At 44.3% G+C, this 16,900-nt stretch overlaps 1 protein-coding gene across 7 annotated transcripts in view; it reads left to right on the plus strand.

Annotated features, from left to right (window-relative positions):
• PTPRT (protein tyrosine phosphatase receptor type T) overlaps positions 1-16,900 on the plus strand; it is a 460,558-nt gene that overhangs the window by 167,985 nt on the left and 275,673 nt on the right. For all 7 annotated transcript variants that reach the window (XM_068150103.1, XM_068150108.1, XM_068150109.1 and 4 more), the window contains exons 3-6: positions 1,935-2,206; positions 7,421-7,502; positions 9,609-9,724; positions 10,315-10,489. In XM_068150103.1, the coding sequence (XP_068006204.1) occupies positions 1,935-2,206; positions 7,421-7,502; positions 9,609-9,724; positions 10,315-10,489 (645 nt within the window). The remainder of the gene's footprint in view (positions 1-1,934; positions 2,207-7,420; positions 7,503-9,608; positions 9,725-10,314; positions 10,490-16,900) is intronic.

The following is a 16,900-nucleotide window of genomic DNA, read 5'->3' on the forward strand; positions in this document are numbered from 1 at the left end:
AGCCCTCGCTGTGAGTCTGGGATTTCTTGATTTGGGGCCATTTTTTATTTTCAGCATATCAAAATGAAAGACAGGATTGCCAGAGCACATCTTGCCTATAAATTTTGCTGTTTCCTAGTGCAGCCTCTTCCCTGCTGTGCTTGCATTGTGCCTGAATTTTCCAAGGTCTCTGGAGTGTCTGATTTTTTATGAAAGATTGACTTCCTCTGCATCCCTGCTTTTCAATCCTTCATGAAATGCATATATGTCACATAAACACAGGGGAGAAACATGTTTGTGGGAGAAAGTTGCTGGTATCTGTTGATAAAAATGTAGAGAGTATGCCTGTTCACTGCACAGAATTGATCAAAATGTTTATCCAGCTCATCTGAGTGGCACACCGCTAGGGCATGGAGAAGGGAAAGTCAATAGGTTAGAAGCGAGGCAAGGCTTTTCAAACTCAATCTTCTGTGAACTGCAAGAGGCCAGCAGAGAAATACATTGGTAGCAGGGCTTGGCAGCAGCATTGCAATGGAGAGTGTCAGGGGGGCTGCATTTGATTAAAAATTATCATGCCTGGCTGCTGACACACAGATTTTCTACTCCCCCACCACAGCCTTGGTATTTTCTTCAGCCTATTCTGAACATGAGTATCTCTACACGCATAAAGGGGGTCCTTGAACCAGAATTGAATCAAATAACTCTCATAATGTTTCTCCTTATTCCTAACATTTGTCACCTTGATGCATCTGTGAAGAGATGAGTCGAGACACAATGTGCTGTGAAATAACTGCTTGATGAATCAAAATGAGAGTTCAGCAGCAAGTGCTGTGGTTAATGTGATGCAAGCTTCCAGGTTAACAAACTCATAAATTGCCTTAGTATCTGTTTCCCTCCCTACATGCAGCCTCTCCTTCCCTCCTGTAAGAATAAGTATCCTTGTTGCTTTTTTCCCAGTCAGGATGTTGCTGTTTTGCTAACAGATCTAATTCATTTGGGCTCTGAAAATTGGGGTTTTCTTAACACATCTCAACCTTCAGCAGTTCCTAGTGCTAAGATGCAGGTCTCACAGGTCTAGAGTGGCATAAAGCTGGTAGAGGCCAAGCAGGCAAACATCTGAGAACTTGAATTTGGATGAATCCGGTCCCAAACACCTGAGAATTTGGTTCCTTGCTGTAGGTTTTGTATTGAGGGTGTCTTTGGGGAGCTGACTGTGGTAGGAGATCCTGGTTGCTTCTTGAAGTGTAAATATGCTTTTGTTTAGAGTGCCTGTGTTATCACAAGGTTGCAAATTAATAAAAGCAAAACAAATAGTGCTTCAGTTTTGGTTTTTAAGTTTCTAATTAAAGTGGTTCTCATTGACCTGAATCTATTTGTATTCATACTCTGTAGTTTTAATATACTTTCTTTTTGTTACCTAACAACTAGCCCAAAACCAGCTAATTTAAGATCTTCAGATCAATAGAATAGAACTCACCAGGTTGGAAGAGAGCTTTGAGATCGAGTTCAACCCATCATCCAACACTATCTATGTTTTGCTTTCTGACTTCTAAGAAAATCAGTGACTTTTCATAGCTGTATAGAATGGTTTAGGTTGGAGGGGACCTTAAAGGTCATCCAATTCCAACCCCCCTGCCAAAGGAGACCTCCCACTAGCCCAGGTTGCTCAAGGCCTCATCCAACCTGGTCTTGAACACCTCCAGAGAGGGGGACATCCATGACCTCCTGGGCAGCCTGTTCCAGCATCTCACCACCCTCACTTGAAAGAATTTCTTCCTTATCTCCAGTCTAAATCTGGCCTTCTCAAGCTTAAAGTCATTGCCCCTCATCCTGTCACTACATGCCCTTGTAAAAATCCCTTCCTGGCTTTCGCTTCTGATGGAAAAACCTGGTTGTAGTCCAGAAGCAAAGCCATCCCATTCTTTGTTCTCATTGCTCATTGCTTTCCTCTACAGGCTCCTTCATGATGGTGAACAGCTCTGGGCGAGCATCTGGGCAGAAAGCTCACTTGCTGCTGCCTACGCTGAAGGAAAACGACACCCACTGCATTGACTTCCACTACTACTTATCCAGCAGAGACCGCTCCAGTCCTGGCTCTCTGAACGTCTATGTGAAGGTGAACGGAGGTCCCCAGGGCAATCCCATCTGGAATGTCTCAGGGGTTGTGACAGAAGGATGGGTGAAAGCAGAACTTGCCATCAGTACCTTCTGGCCGCATTTCTATCAGGTATGAGCCTGTAACATTGTTCTCTCTTTTTCCTTTGAATGTCTGTCTTGGTATGAGCTAAGCTATTGGTAGCAAGAGGTGTTCTGAAACTCAAATCCCCATCATGCCTTTTCCCATGCAAAAGGGCACAGGATGTGGCAGCACCCTTGGTGTGCCTAGGAACAAGCTTAAGCCAGAGCCTTTCTGCAGCTCACCCTTGGCAGTGACTCTGCCCAGCAGCTTCTCCTTGCTAGAAGCAGCCCCTGGCTGTGCAAACCTCCCCAGAACTGCAGAAAGTGCCTCACAGAGCAGAGACTGAGCTGGGCAGTCAACCCCCTGAGCAGAATCAGGTCTGGTCTAGCTCAGGACGATGAGTACACTCTCCACCAGTTCCTCTGTTCCTCTTCTTTTTGCTACTGGTGGTAACAGAGCTTGTTCTGCTAGATTTATTTCCTTGTCAACAAGCCCAAAGCTGAGGTGAAGTTAATGGGTGAGTTGGTTTTTACTTATATTAATTGCACAGCTACTTGCTAATTGTCCACTTTAAACTTAATGTAGCAACTATACAGTCAGTGGTTCAGTTTTAATTGGACAAGATTGTACACTGTGGACTCTCATGCTTCCTGTTAGGTGGTGGAGGTGTTTTTGTTGTCTTTTATATTCAAGGCAAAAAAAAACCCCATAATTCAAAGCCTGAGGGGTAGCTGCACCCCAAACCTTGCAGGAAAAGCTGATTGTACGTGTGATGCTAATGAAAGACACGAGTGAGATAGGAGTTATGATTGAATAAGCTATGAAAAGGCAGCAAATAGTCTGTGGATATAAAACAGCAGGTAGAAAAGCTTTCCCTTTTTGTGCTCTTTCTGCTTCTAATAACTGGGTAGGGGGTCTATAAAATCTGAGCTGAAGTAGAATGCTTTAATGTCGTGAAAGAGAGCCGGGGATATCAGCAGCATACATAGAGCTCGCTCCACAGGGTGAGAGGAAGGGATAAAGAGATGCAAATAGATGGGAAGTGGCACTTGAAGGGCTGTGCACAACTTGTCTCTCGTGCTGAAGTCCTGTTAAAGTGCTTATCCTCCCTCTGCATTACCATGAACCTGGGCACGGACCAGAATTTGCTTCACGGTGGGTGCTCCACAGAGATAACAGAAATGATCTTTCAGCCAGGTAATCAGTGCTTGAAAAACATGGAACAGACACTCTGATCTCACACCAAGAGACACCCTACTCTTAGGTATACAGATTGTAGACTTCCTGAGCCTGCCTCACTTCTTTTGCAAGTCCTTCTGCAGGTCAAGTTTGCTTTTCCTGAACAAGAAAAATCCTTTAAATCAAGCAAGAGTTTTTTCACTGCAGCACAAAAACTGAACAGATTGGAAGCCAGAAATGACTGTCTAAGAGTAGTTCCTTCCTAGAAAAGGCAAGAGGTTTCTTTTATTTTCCTTTCACTTTTTGATGGTGTTTCCTTCTGCTTCTGTTTGTATTCTTACTCCTCAAGTATGGCATTGAAAAATTGAGCTCTGCCCAACTATTACAGGGTAGATCTTAGAGACTGCTCTATCACCAGTCCCTGATCTTTTACAGCATTTTCTGTTGAGGGTCTGCAGTCCTCTGAGGTTCTACATTTCATTGAGGCTTAAAAAAATAAAAAGGAAGCATGGAATCGTTAAGGTTGGAAGGGACCTCGAGGATCATCCAGTTCCAAGCCCCTACCATGGGCAGCGACACCCCACACCAGACCAGGCTGCTCAGAGCCACATCCAGCCTGGCCCTAAAAAAAACCTCAGGGATGAGGCCCCCACCACCACCCTGGGCAACCTGTTCCAGTGTCTCACCACCCTCACGGGGAAGAACTTCCTAACATCCAATCTGAATCTATCCATTTCTATAGGGCTGTCACCGCAGCCCTCAGTCAGGCACTGAGGCAGCCCCTGCAGAGCTTGTTGCTGCCCTTCTCCTGCTGCCTGGAGAAGGAGAGTAAAAGAAAAGCAAACAGAAAAACCCCAAACCTTAAGCTTGCAAAAGTGAAGAGGGAAATACAACAAAGGACTTCATCAAAATTATTGTTATTTGACAGCCTAAAGGGAAGGCTTCTGACTTAAGGAGTCAGAGGTGGCAGGATGACAAAAGCTTGGGTGTACTGTTGCCTTGGGAGTGTCTCATTTCTCACTGACAATCTAGGATGTGCCATCGGGGTGTTATTTGTCAGCTTTAAATCAAAATCGCAGGTCTGGAGAACTCTTTGTATGCGGGAGGCCTGCAAGCATGTTCTATATTTCAAAAGCACCAGGTAAAGCAGGAAAAAAAAACCAGGCTTTTTCCTGAATAATGAAATCTGTGCCAGGCAGAACGTGGCTCATTCTCTTAATGCACAGAAACCACCCCATCTTCAATTGCAGCCTGCATCCAGGGGGAAAACGCGAAGCTGCCTGCCCTGGATCTGAGGCTTCACCAAGTACTGTGAGCTTTGGAGATGTGACTGGTGGAAAACCAGCACCCAAGTCAATTTTCAGAGGTCATGATTTAGGTTTGGCAGTTCTGTGCAGGGGTCATATGAGTCACCTGGATCGAAAAGCACTCTGCTGAGATAGAAGAGTGGGCATGGGGGAGATTTATGTTGTCTACCCAAGAGTTACTCGTACTTGGATTCCCAGCCTGCAAATGTTTTTAGTGTAGTGAGAAAAAGCTGTAATAGTTCTTGAGGAAAGGTAATACATGTAATCTTGAATTACTGCTTGCCATAAGGATGAACTTAGTCCCAGCATGCACCAAGGGCAGCACTAGAGTCTGCCAGAGAGAGGCTTTTTGATGTATAGCAAGGAACGGTATCGATTTGTGCCTGGAGAAAACTGTTGTACCACAACAGATGAGGCAGGCTACTCTGGAAACACAGACAGGGCTGGTAGAGAGCAGTAGTGAAGTGCAGGGTTGTTTACTGGTCAAGAAACATGAAGTTACTTTACATTTGCAGTCCTCAGGAGCATTTAGAAATGGTTTTTCAAAGTCCAGCCTTGCATTTTGTCACCTCTATTTGTTTATGAGATGTTCCCTAAATGTAAGGCATCGTTACATGCCAGTGTCTCAGACATCATGCTACACTTCCAATTGAAGTTAAAAGGATATCAGAACAGGGTTCCATAAGCTTGGATTCCTGCCTTTCCCTTATGTTGGCTCTCAGTTCCCTGTTTTCAGGGAAACCTGGGTGCTTTGATAGGGCTGAGATGCTGCAAAGTACAGCAGTGACAACACAGTGGAAGTCTGAGCTGGGAAATAACCATAGTATCTGAGTGTAAAGTGAAAAACACAGCAGGCAAAACAATACTGTGTGAACTGGGAGGAGGACTCCACTCTTCAGTGGATTCTGCATCCATGTGGATCAGTTTTGAGGAGCTCTGTTGTTACCAGCTTGAGCTGCATTGCACTGTATTAAAGACTCTGCCTGTGTCAATGATTAACAGAAGACAATTCTCGGTGTATTGGGGCTTCCTTTTGCCACAGGCTAATAGCTCATGCCAATGCCTTGGAGAACTTTGCTTTCCAAGTTCTTGGCTTGCAGGAAATAGAGAATTAGTTCGCTGTGGCTTGCAGAGTCTCACAAATGCAAGCAGAAAATAAGGTTTTGGAGCTGTGATGCTGCACTCCAGGTCTGAAGGAAGTCACAGTAGCTGCTTTTGCAGCCCTCCCAGCAAGTGTCATTTTTAACATTAATGACACTGAATTTCCAAACTTAATTATAAATTGCAAACTAAGGACTTGCTGTCAAGAGCCTTGCCAGTATAAACCACTTTTTGATGGTGTTTGTTATTATTATTTTGTTTTCTAGATACTTATTCTTTGGACAGCCTAAGATTTTCTGCCCTTCTCTGGAGTAAAATTTGTTTCTACATATAGTTAGCACTTGAGCTTCTCTTAGCTTATGTCCTTGCCTGTTGGTTTCTGTGTTCTGCCTGCTTTTATCATGTCTTTTTTCTAATGGACCTATTTTGGAAGATCTCATTGTTGGCTGTGTTTTGAGCTGGGGCAGCAGATCCTATGAGGACTGTTAAGTCCAACTCTCTGCTTCTCATACCTAAAACTAAACCATGTGATAAAGCTCTGACAGGCTTGGTGCTGTGACCTCTTCTGTGAGAAGCCTCTTGGTGAAGAACCTTTTCCTAAAGCCCAATCTGAACTCTGCAGTTGCAGCTTCATTCCATTCCCTCATGTCCTATTGCTGGTCACCAGGGAGGAGATCAGCACCTGTCCCTCCATGACCCTTTGTGAGGAAGCTATAGACAATGATGGGATCACAGTCCACAACTCATGTCCTGTTGCCCTCTAGTTATTGGGCAAACTGCACCATATTTAATACTATCTTCTCAATTTGGCAGCAGTTAACTTGGTTTTAATGCTCTCTCTATTAGTGTTATAAGCTTTTTCTTTTCCCCTTCACCAATGTTTTTTAGACAGCCTGTGTAGCTTTAGTAACAGGATGCTACAGATGAGAGCAGTTTCCCAGGTAAAATCACAGAGCCATAGGGAGGACTGAGATTTGTGTTCATCTGTAACTGAATCTCTCTCTGTTAAACCCAAATTAGTGCAACACTTCCATTATTCAGGTACATAAATAAAATAGAAAGTGCTAGCTGGTGTACTACTAATGTAGAGAAATGCCACATGTGGTTATAAAGAAGATTCATTCTGAGCCCAGGTTAGTCCAAAGCAGGGAAAGGCAAAAACCACTGAATTCTATCTGGGAGGATCTTATTTCCATGGAGTAACTAGAATCCAGGCTCAGTAATTTTCTTTCTAATATTGCATTGACCTGTCTGCCAGATCAAGGTTTTTCTCCAGATGAACCTGTGCAGGGTTATTGATTCAATAGGAGAATTTTATCTCATGTCCAGCAGTCTCCAACATTTTGAGGCATACTAAGAACAAGATGTCAGATGATTATCCACTTAATGTTCTTGGGCTGGTGCTTGAAGTGTGTCTATACACAGGGCATTTTTTGCTCTTCCAAGTGAAAGCAGCACACTGCTGGCTCTAATCCTCACAAATGTTGCTCTAAACTTTTGTTTTCCATAGCAAACAGATTTTCAGTCTTTGGTGTGTATGTGCATCCTGAACTGCCTTGGTATCTCTCTGTTCTCAGTGGTGAAATGCCTTGAAGTGCTCAGACGCTGGAGTAAGAGCCAACTGACTTTTGAGGCTGTGCTTTCTAACAGAGCTGTTTCTTCTTTTGCATTTCAGGTGATATTTGAATCAGTCTCCCTGAAAGGACACCCAGGGTACATAGCTGTGGATGAAGTCCGAGTCCTCGCCCATCCATGCAGTGAGCACTCTTTGGTTTTCTAACTGTGTCGGTGTGTTCTGTGCCAGGCGTTACAGTCCAAAGGAGCGATTTACCCGTTGTGGGCAGCACTCCCATGTCTTGTGCCCCTCTGAGACGCCTAAAGGCAATCAGCTTTGCACAACTACATAACTCTGCAAAGGACAAAACTGCAGGCAGTTTATAGCTAGCACCAGGACAGCTGGGGAAGTCTCTTTTCCTCTGTTGTCCTGAGAACATAAAACTGATTCGTTTATTATTTCTGAATCATGCTGCTATAGAAAGCAATCTGGAAAGCTTCTGATAATACTCTGTGTGGTTAGCTTCAGAAAAGAAGAAACAAACAAATTGTTTCAATATTTCCTTGGTGAAGGACACATCCCAAAGGTCTCTCCCGTAACAAATGTTAAACCTGCTCGGCACCCCTGCAAAGAAATTGACAATAAATCTCACTCAGACAATACCCTCGCAGAGAAGTAGAAGCCAAAGCAGGTCGATTATGCTGTTGAAAAATATTAGTGCCCATTTCCTCTGTTGCAGACATAATAATAAGCTTAGAGACTTTGGTTTTGTTCTCTTTAAAGAAACCTCAAGCCTTGCACTCTGAGTCTGAGCCTGCCTAGTTTCTGTGCATCTGCAGTATGGCTTGAGGACTTTGTGTGTCACTTTGGTGGATGTAGTAACAGCTTCTTCTAAGGATTTTGGGCTTTTACCAGCCCCTCTTACTAGTTCAGCTTTAGTCAGTCAGTGACAGCTGCTTACAAAAACCTCATGGATCACACTGCTGAAGTGAAACCAGCTGGCTTTCCTGCAGTAATGACTTTTGAAGGAGAGCTGCCATTCCATGTGCCAGATACGGTGCTGCTCAAGTTTAACAGGACATTTCTGATAACTGCAGTATGGTTAATTGCTGTTTAACTGCATTAGATTTGTATTTACCGTGTGCTCATTGCTCAGGCCTTTGGGTGCATTTACTTTGTTCAGACCTACTTTGCAGGCTATATTAACCAGATGTTGCTGACAACTGGCAGCATCCAAACAGAGCTCCCGAATGGTCTGCATGTGTTCCGCAGCATGTTAGGTGATGGCTGATCCCTTCACTGGGGAAGGAGACCCCAAACAGGCTATGAGGCAAAGTCTAGAACTTACTTACAAGATTGGAAGAAACCAAAGAGACAGGACGCTGTGTTCCTGCTCAGTCAAGTATTCAAATTGATTGTACATCCATTTCTCAAGAGTCCCTCTTCAAAATTAGGTGCATTCTTCGTGACTCAAACCCAGAATGGTTCAAGCAGTTAATTATTCTGTTTTGCATCAGTTTGCAACCTGCAGTACACAGAAGTCACAGGGAGCTGTAAGTTCTCCGCAGTATTTGTGAATGATTCTCCTATCTGATTCCCAGGGTTGCTCTTGTGCAGCAGTGACAGGTGGCAGCCACCAGGGTAAATGTCACTCCCATTGAATTGTGCAGGCTTTGCCCCTCATACTCCTTTTACAATTGTTTTAACTCTAAAAGCTTCTGATGGCCCTGGAGGTTACTGAAATTATTGGTGGTGTTTCTTCATTTCTGATATCCCTTCATAGACAACAGTATAGCAGGCAGACCTCAGTATCAGCAAAACCACAGATGATGTCCCTAATGACACAGCAATAGAGAAAAATATCTCCCTGGTGTTGCCTTCTTGTCTGTCCTGTGAAGGAATACACTAGAGTATCAATTATGCTAAAAGCTCATTAACTGGGTGTGCACGAGCAGTTGGGATGACAGGACAGCTACATGCTCCAGAAGTTGGGCACAGCTGGCAACTTGGAATTTGGAGTGCCACAGCCTTGGAGCAGGCTGCCCAGACAGGTTATGGAGTCTCCTCCTCTGGAGAGATTCCAAACCTACCTGGGTATTGTGATCATGGGCAATATTCCGTGGGTGACCCTGCTTTAGTATGGGGGTTGGACACCCACTTCACTCTGCAGCAAACGCTTAGATACTGAAGGGCAGCTTCATTTGCAGATCCATCTGTGAAGTACAGCCCCAATTGCTCTGCTGGGTGTGGGTGTGCAGGTCCCTTACTGCCTTGCTCTACCCTTGCAATGCTTTCCATCTTTTGTTAGGAAAAGCACCTCATTTCCTGCGGCTTCAGAACGTGGAGGTGAATGTGGGGCAGAATGCAACGTTCCAGTGCATTGCTGGGGGGAAGTGGTCACAGCATGACAAGCTGTGGCTCCAGGTAAAGCAAAGGGCTTTTGGGAGGTTGGGGGGAAGATTGGGGTGGGATTTTTTGGTTGTTGTTTTGGTTGGTTCGTTTGTTTTGTTTGTTGGTGTTTTGTTTGCTGCTTTAGTTTCAGTATGCTTAAGTGAAATAAGTAGATAGAGAAAGACTGGGTGGTGGGGCAAAGTCTTTCCATCAAGACCCTTTGGAAATGCATTAAATTGTTCCTAGCTGCGAGTTTAAGGTGACAAATTGCAGAATCATGATACAGAGGGTGGAAAAGATGGCCAGTGACAACAAAATGCTTGTTTCAAACAAAAGCAAGATGGAGCAGAGGAGGTTCTTCATGAACATAAGGAAAAAATTCTTCACTGTGAGGGTGACAGAGGCCTGGAGCAGGCTGCCCAGAGAGGTTGTGGAGTCTTCTTCACTCGAGACATTCAAAACCTGCCTGGATGTGTTGTTGTGTGACCTGTCCCGGGTGATCCTGCTCTGGCAGGGGGGTTGGACTGGATGATCTTTTGAGCTCCCTTCCAACCCCTAATGTTCTGTGATTCTGTGATTGATACCTCTTCCTAACTTACCTTATCCTTTGTCTTCCCTTACAGCAGTGGAATGGAAGGGACACAGCATTAATGGTCACTCGAGTGGTCAACCACAGGCGTTTCTCCGCTACTGTCAGCGTGGCTGACACCTCCCAGCGCAGCATCAGCAAGTACCGCTGCGTCATTCGTTCGGATGGGGGATCTGGAGTTTCCAATTATGCAGAGTTAATAGTGAAAGGTAGGTTACTCTAATGCAGCAGGTTTATGCCAGATGAATATTTCCTCCCAGATGGCATCTGTATAAAAATTAACATCCTCTCGGTGCTACTTCTTTCATTCATATTCAACTAAGTAAGGAAAGAAGGGTAAAAGTGACAGGAATTTCAATCACCATCTTCAAACAAATATTTGACTCCAACCTTTGCATACAGCCCTCTTCATAAGCTTCTGTAGCAGCGTGTGGGAGCTATGGATACTTTTAATGTAGTCAGCTAAGCAGTTTGTCTGTCAGTCAGCTTCATCTGCCTTCCTTCAGAGCATCTTATCGGGCGTCGAGAATCTGGCGCTGGAGCGTTGAGTGTCAGGAAAGTCTGCTTGAGGCTGCTGGGAGTGAGTGACGGTGTTGATTCTGCTGATCTCCTGAAGTATGCAGTAGGAAGATCAGTAGTTCTTGAAGGATGCTCGAGCTTTAGCCCTGTTATTTACTGTGATTCAAGAGCTGATGCTGCCCCTGATACATACCAGATGTGTCTTGATCTTACCTCCATGAGGCATGCGTGCCGTTTGCTGTGCTGCTTCTCTTCTTTCAGCTTAGCCTGAGCTGCACAGCAGGGGTGCTCATTGCCTTTTAGGTGGAGACTTTAGAACTAAGTTCTAAGTGGCTAAGTTGCTCCTGAGACATCCTGTGTTTGGGGTAGGGGTGATACCAAGTGCAGGAGTATGGGTCTGCTCATGGAGGATAATTTTATTGGTCTGAATGATTCACTCTTCTCTGAAAACAGATGGCTACTGTAGAAATGAGATCACTTTTGCCTTCTGTCTTCTGCCACCTTAACCTATCATTTGGTGGTCAGATACTGATGTCTTTTTGATGCCTTAAATACAGAGTGCTGCTCACTGCTGTAAATATTCAGACTACACAGATCACAAAGAGAATGCTCCTGTTAGATGCTGAGTGCCTTTAATTCCCACTCGGGAATCTTGCATCTCGTTTGCATCTGGAGGAATTAATTCATGATTAAAATGGAATTGAGCTGCCAGGGGTAGCATATCTGATATTGTATCACAGCTAAATAGAGGGAAGGCAATCTTCCAGAGACAGCAGAATATGCAAAGTTGAGGAGGTGCTTGACACTTTCGTGTTCATTGATATAAGAAGGGAAAAGAGGGAAAAAGAAGTTAGAACCAGGAGTGTTTTGAAGTCCACCAGGAGAGATGTTGGTAAATTAATTGCTGGCTCATTCAGGCAGACACCTAGAAGAAATTTAGGGGGGAAGTGTTGTTATGGAAAAGTTGACTCCTCTGCTCCTTGCTCCTGTTTAAGGTTAAGTGGTTCATTTGAGGTTAGTTTGCTGCATCACTGTGGCACGCTGGGATTGCATGGATGAGTGCTTGCAAACAGTCTGACTCATTTTCCTTCGGATAATAGCAAATTGGTAATGCATGCACACAGGCTGAAATGAAAGCAGATTGGAATTGTTTAATTCTGAAGAGATGTTTATTGAATTGCAATAATGTACTTGGGTATACATTAAATTAGTCTGTAATTGAAGTTTGGCTCAGTTGATAGCCCTGCCCCTAAACCTACTAAATCCCAGCTAATACTCTGCTTCTCACAAGCTTTCTCTTGACCAGTTGAACAGAAACTCACAGGGAGGTTCTTCAGCACAGGGTAAGGTTTATAAGTGGATCTTCGTGGCTTTTGAATGTGAAGATCTGTTTGCTTCTCTCTGTGTGAGATGTTTTATTGTAGTTTTGAGAAAGGAGAACAACTTACATTGCTCCATGTTGGATGACAAATATTTGGTAGACAGAAAGGAGAAGTTTGGCTTTCAAATACCTGTGCTTCTTCCACAGCCTAAACTGGAACAATAGATACCCATGTCAGCAAATGACATGATCACTGAAATTAAACATCTACCAACTTGCATCTGGGAAAGAGCAACCTCAGAAACCAGCATAGGTTGGGGATTGACCAGTGGGAGGTTGTGGAGCCTCTTTCCCTGGACACATTCAAAACCCTCCTGGACATGTTCCTGTGTGATCCTGCTCTGGCAGGGTGGGAGGACTGCATAATCTTTTGAGGTCCTTTCCAACCCCTAACACTCTGTGATTCATTGATTCTGGTGACCCAGAGGGCACTTGGTGCCGTGGTCTAGTCATGAGGTCTGTGGTGACAGGTTGGACTTGATGATCTTTGAGGTCTCTTCCAACCTTGGTGATACTGTGACCCCCTCAAGTCCTCTCCTTACTTGTCTATGTGGGCATCTTTACTGAGAGCAATGTAGGTACTGCAAAGTAATTGCTGGTCATCATATACAAAAGGTCATGGCTTCATTAGTTTCAAATTATTAGGGTGTATCTAGTGTCAGGAGATAGCTTTGGAGCACTGGGAAGATGCTTTTCTGCAGACAGTTGTTTGCTGTGCACACTGACACTTTCGCAAGGCTTGTCTGGATGACAATACATTTATTCTTCCCTCTGCGCTCTGGAATCATAATAGCTGAGCCAGAGAAACCTATCATTTCCATCTGTGCACCTCACTGTCCTTTGGTGCTCCAGTGGAAATAACTTCTCCATTCCTTATCTCTCGCTGCTGCACATATAGTAATTTAATACAATTTTGTACGGGGCAGATTTCAAAGAGCCCGGAGATTCTGGGCCTCGCCATACTGATCACATAGGGATGGAAGGCTTCTTGTCTGTAATTTCCCTGTAAGTAAAAGCTCCATGGTCAGTTACTCACATTCTGAACTAAATGTAGTTTTTTGCTTGTGCAAAGATTGTTTAAACACTGTGGAAAATTGGCTGGGATCGTATCGTTTAAGGTCTGTGCTAATGACAGTGTCCTTCCAGGATGCCTGCCGCATTATGTGAGGTTGTGAATAACATTTTAAGGTTGTGAATAACATTTCAACTCTCTGTGTGTGCATGGAGACTTGTTTGTAATGTGTGTGGTGTGTGTTTGCTTGCCTGTTTTCCTGATCCCTTGCAGATAGTCTGGATGCCTCAATTAATTACTTAATGCATGGTGGCAATCTGTGAAGGGTTGATAAAGAGGGATTGTTGCAGCATCTGTAACCTGTTTTTCATGAACCAATTTTTCTGAGGCTTGCACTCTCCAGGAGGTCCCTCAGCATTATTTGGTTGCTGCCTGATGCAAATTCTTTTGAGGCTTGTGGCAAATTTTTGTAGGGTATGTTTTGCTGCTGCAGGGGTAAGAGTGATCAGTAAAGCCCCTCTACAGCCCTCCAGGGTGTGTTCTAGTTCCCTTCAGTTTTGTTGCAGCTGCTTTTCAAAGTGTGCTTGGTTAGTTGATGCAGATGAAAAACAGTCTGTGGCTCTCTGACATCCTTGTGATACTCGGGACTGCTCATCTTTTATCACTCGCTCTCATCTTGAGGGTTTTTAGGCATGAAAAGCTGATGCCTTCAGTGGCACCAGAGGGAGAGATGGTTTCTTTTTTCAGAGGTACTATTCTGTTCCCTGGGTCTTTTCTGGTATCATGCTCGTCAATATAATTGCACTGTCTGTTCGTTAAGTTCCTGGGTAGGCAGTGGAAACTGTTCTAGTGATCTGAGTCTTTTCATTACAAGTAGACAATGTCACAAACAAAACAAAACACAGAAAACCCACCACTACAAAACAGAACAAAAAAGCCCAACACAGACACAAACACAACAAACAAAAGCCTGTCAGATTATCAGAAAATGCAATAAACATGTGTGAAAAGCATGCTAAATAATTAGGCATTTAAATAGATCTATATATTTAAGCTTCCCCAGTATTAACTGTAGTCTGCCAGTTCCAGATTCACAAATCCATTGTGGAAAACCTCACTAGGTATTGGACTATATTAGGATCTATTACTGGGACTGTGTCACAGAATCACCAAGGTTAGAAGGGACCTCAAAGATCATCAAGTCCGTCCTGTCACCACAGACCTCATGACTAAACCATGGCACCAAGTGCCACATCCAATCCCCTCTTGAACACCTCCAGGGATGGTGACTCCACCACCTCCCTGGGCAGCACATTCCAATGGCTAACAACTCTCCCAGTGAAGAACTTTCTCCTCACCTCACCTCCAGCCTAAATTTCCCCTGGTGCAGCTTGAGACTGTGTCCTCTTTGTTCTGGTGCTGGTTGCTCACTGGTGTCCAAGTAGCTGTCACCACAGACCTCATGACTAAACCATGGCACCAAGTGTCACATCCAGTCCCCTCTTGATAACCTCCACGGATGGTGACTCCACTTGTTTCATTCAAGGAAACCTATGGAGGGCCTGATGTGAAATTCTTGGCCTAGAAAAAGACCAAGATCAGATTTAGCTGTGCAACACAGGTGGTTTTACTTCTTTCTACTTTTAAGCTCCAGAAAGCTTTCCCCTAAAGGTATTTTTTGCTGAATAATTAACTGAACTACTCTGGAGGAGAGACTGAGGGAGCTGGGATTGTTTAGCCTAGAGAAGAAGCAGCTCAGGGGAGACCTTATTGCTCTCTACAACTACCTGAAGAGAGGTTGTAACCGGGAAGGGGTTGGTCTCTTCTCCCAGGCAAGCAGCACTAGAACAAGAGGACACAGTCTCAAGCTGTGCCAGGGGAAGTTTAGGCTGGAGGTGAGGAAGAAGTTCCTCACAGAAAGAGAGATTGGCCATTGGAATGTGCTGTCCAGGGAGGTGGTGGAGTCACCATCCCTGGAGGTGTTCAAGAGGGGATTGGATGTGTCACTTGGTGCTATGGTTTAGTCATGAGGTCTGTGGTGACAGGTTGGACTTGATGATCTTTGAGGTCTTTTCCAACCTTATTGATTCTATGATTCTATGTTCTGGTTAGATTCTGCTGTTGAAAGAACTTTTTTTTTCTAGTATGCATTAATACATTCAAATACATTTTCATACCTTCCAGGTACTTATTAGACTTATCCAGAGTGCAGAGGTTGCTGGGTAGATATGAATTAATCTGCTTTAGTAATGCACATTAATCAAGGTCCTGAAAGTTATCACCTTGTGAACAGGAGAAAGTCTCTCACAAGCACTACCAGCGGTGTCAGTAGCTGTGATGATGAGGGCTGCCCTCAGGCTGCTTGCCATCTTTGTCTCTGCTTTTTCCACTTTACACAAGGAGATTTAGTTTGCAGAGTTTGCATGTGCTGTACCACGAGAAGTGGAGCTCAGATTTGATAAGGCATGTAATGATGCTGCTCTTTGAGCACCACACCAGCATGGAACCGCTTTGTATGTGTGTTCATGGGCCCTTCATGGAGGCTGCGCTGCCCTTTGAGTTACTGAACGAGGAAGAGTGGGTTTGTGATTGTAGGGTGCCTGGGAAAGCCACTTGCACTGCTGTTGCTTGGCATGTACAAGCTGAAGCTCTAATCCTAAAGTAAAGAAGGTTGCATGTTTTAGAGGAAAGGATGAGGGAGCTTTGTAAACACTGAATGCTTAGGTTCAGTATATATAATATCCTTGTATTAGCATTCCAGCAGCTCTGGAATCTTTTTAGCTTCAAAGTTAGGAGATGACAAAAGTCTTTTGAAGTCTGTTAGCGGTGCTGAATGGAGGCCATTCAGCAGGCTTGCGTTAGGTATTCAGGTGAATGGGATTTTTTGTAGCAGCATTTCCCTCTGTAGGATGGAGCTGAACTGCTTTGCTCTCAAAGGCTGTTCCATCTGAACTCCAGGGAGAAGCTGGGTGTTGGATGTTTGCAGCTGTCCCGTCTGAATGAAGAGATTAGAGAGCATGTTTCCGTGTTAAGGAATGATCACTTTGAAGTGAGTTCCCTGCTCAACTGTGAGATTATTTGAGGCAAGGAAATAGCCAAAGTTGCAGTTTTGAATTGAGATTTCTGCACTCCTCCTTCTCAATCTCTATGCAGTTGAGGACTGCTTCATTTTTTCTGAGCAAGTATTTCCCTGGCATCCATTTCAGCTGTAAGATGATGACATACTCTCCTCATTGATTTGCCACCCTAAAATCTGTTGTGCTGTTCTTGAGCTTTGATCTGCTGTGTCACTCTTCTGCCATGTTAAATACCACCACTCTTTTACTGGTGCCGAGACACTGTTTTGGATCAAAACAATTCTACCCACCAGGCTGATTCTATGGTCACATCCTCACCGTTAGCCCTGTCCAGCTGTGGCTCTTAAAGAGTGCTTTAGATCGAAGAGCAGGAACCTGCTGAACAGCAGTTAAGTAGGGTCAAGATTACAGCAAGCCCCACACTATTTTAGTGATTAGCCTATGAATTTGAGAAGTGAAAGCCATAGTTTGGCATTCCCCAGCTCTCTCCTGTCCACAGTGCCTGCTGAAGAGCTGTGCTATGTATGACACCTTGCAAAACTCTGGCTTGGTTTGTTCATAGACCTCTCCCAGTGCTGTTGTGTATTCTGACTTTCCTTTCATGATGAATGATGCCAGCTGCAGCACTGTG

The sequence above is a fragment of the Melanerpes formicivorus genome, unplaced genomic scaffold (genome assembly GCF_026170545.1).
Source record: "Melanerpes formicivorus ecotype bairdi unplaced genomic scaffold, bMelFor1.0.p_v2 SCAF_19, whole genome shotgun sequence".
NCBI lineage: Eukaryota > Metazoa > Chordata > Aves > Piciformes > Picidae > Melanerpes > Melanerpes formicivorus.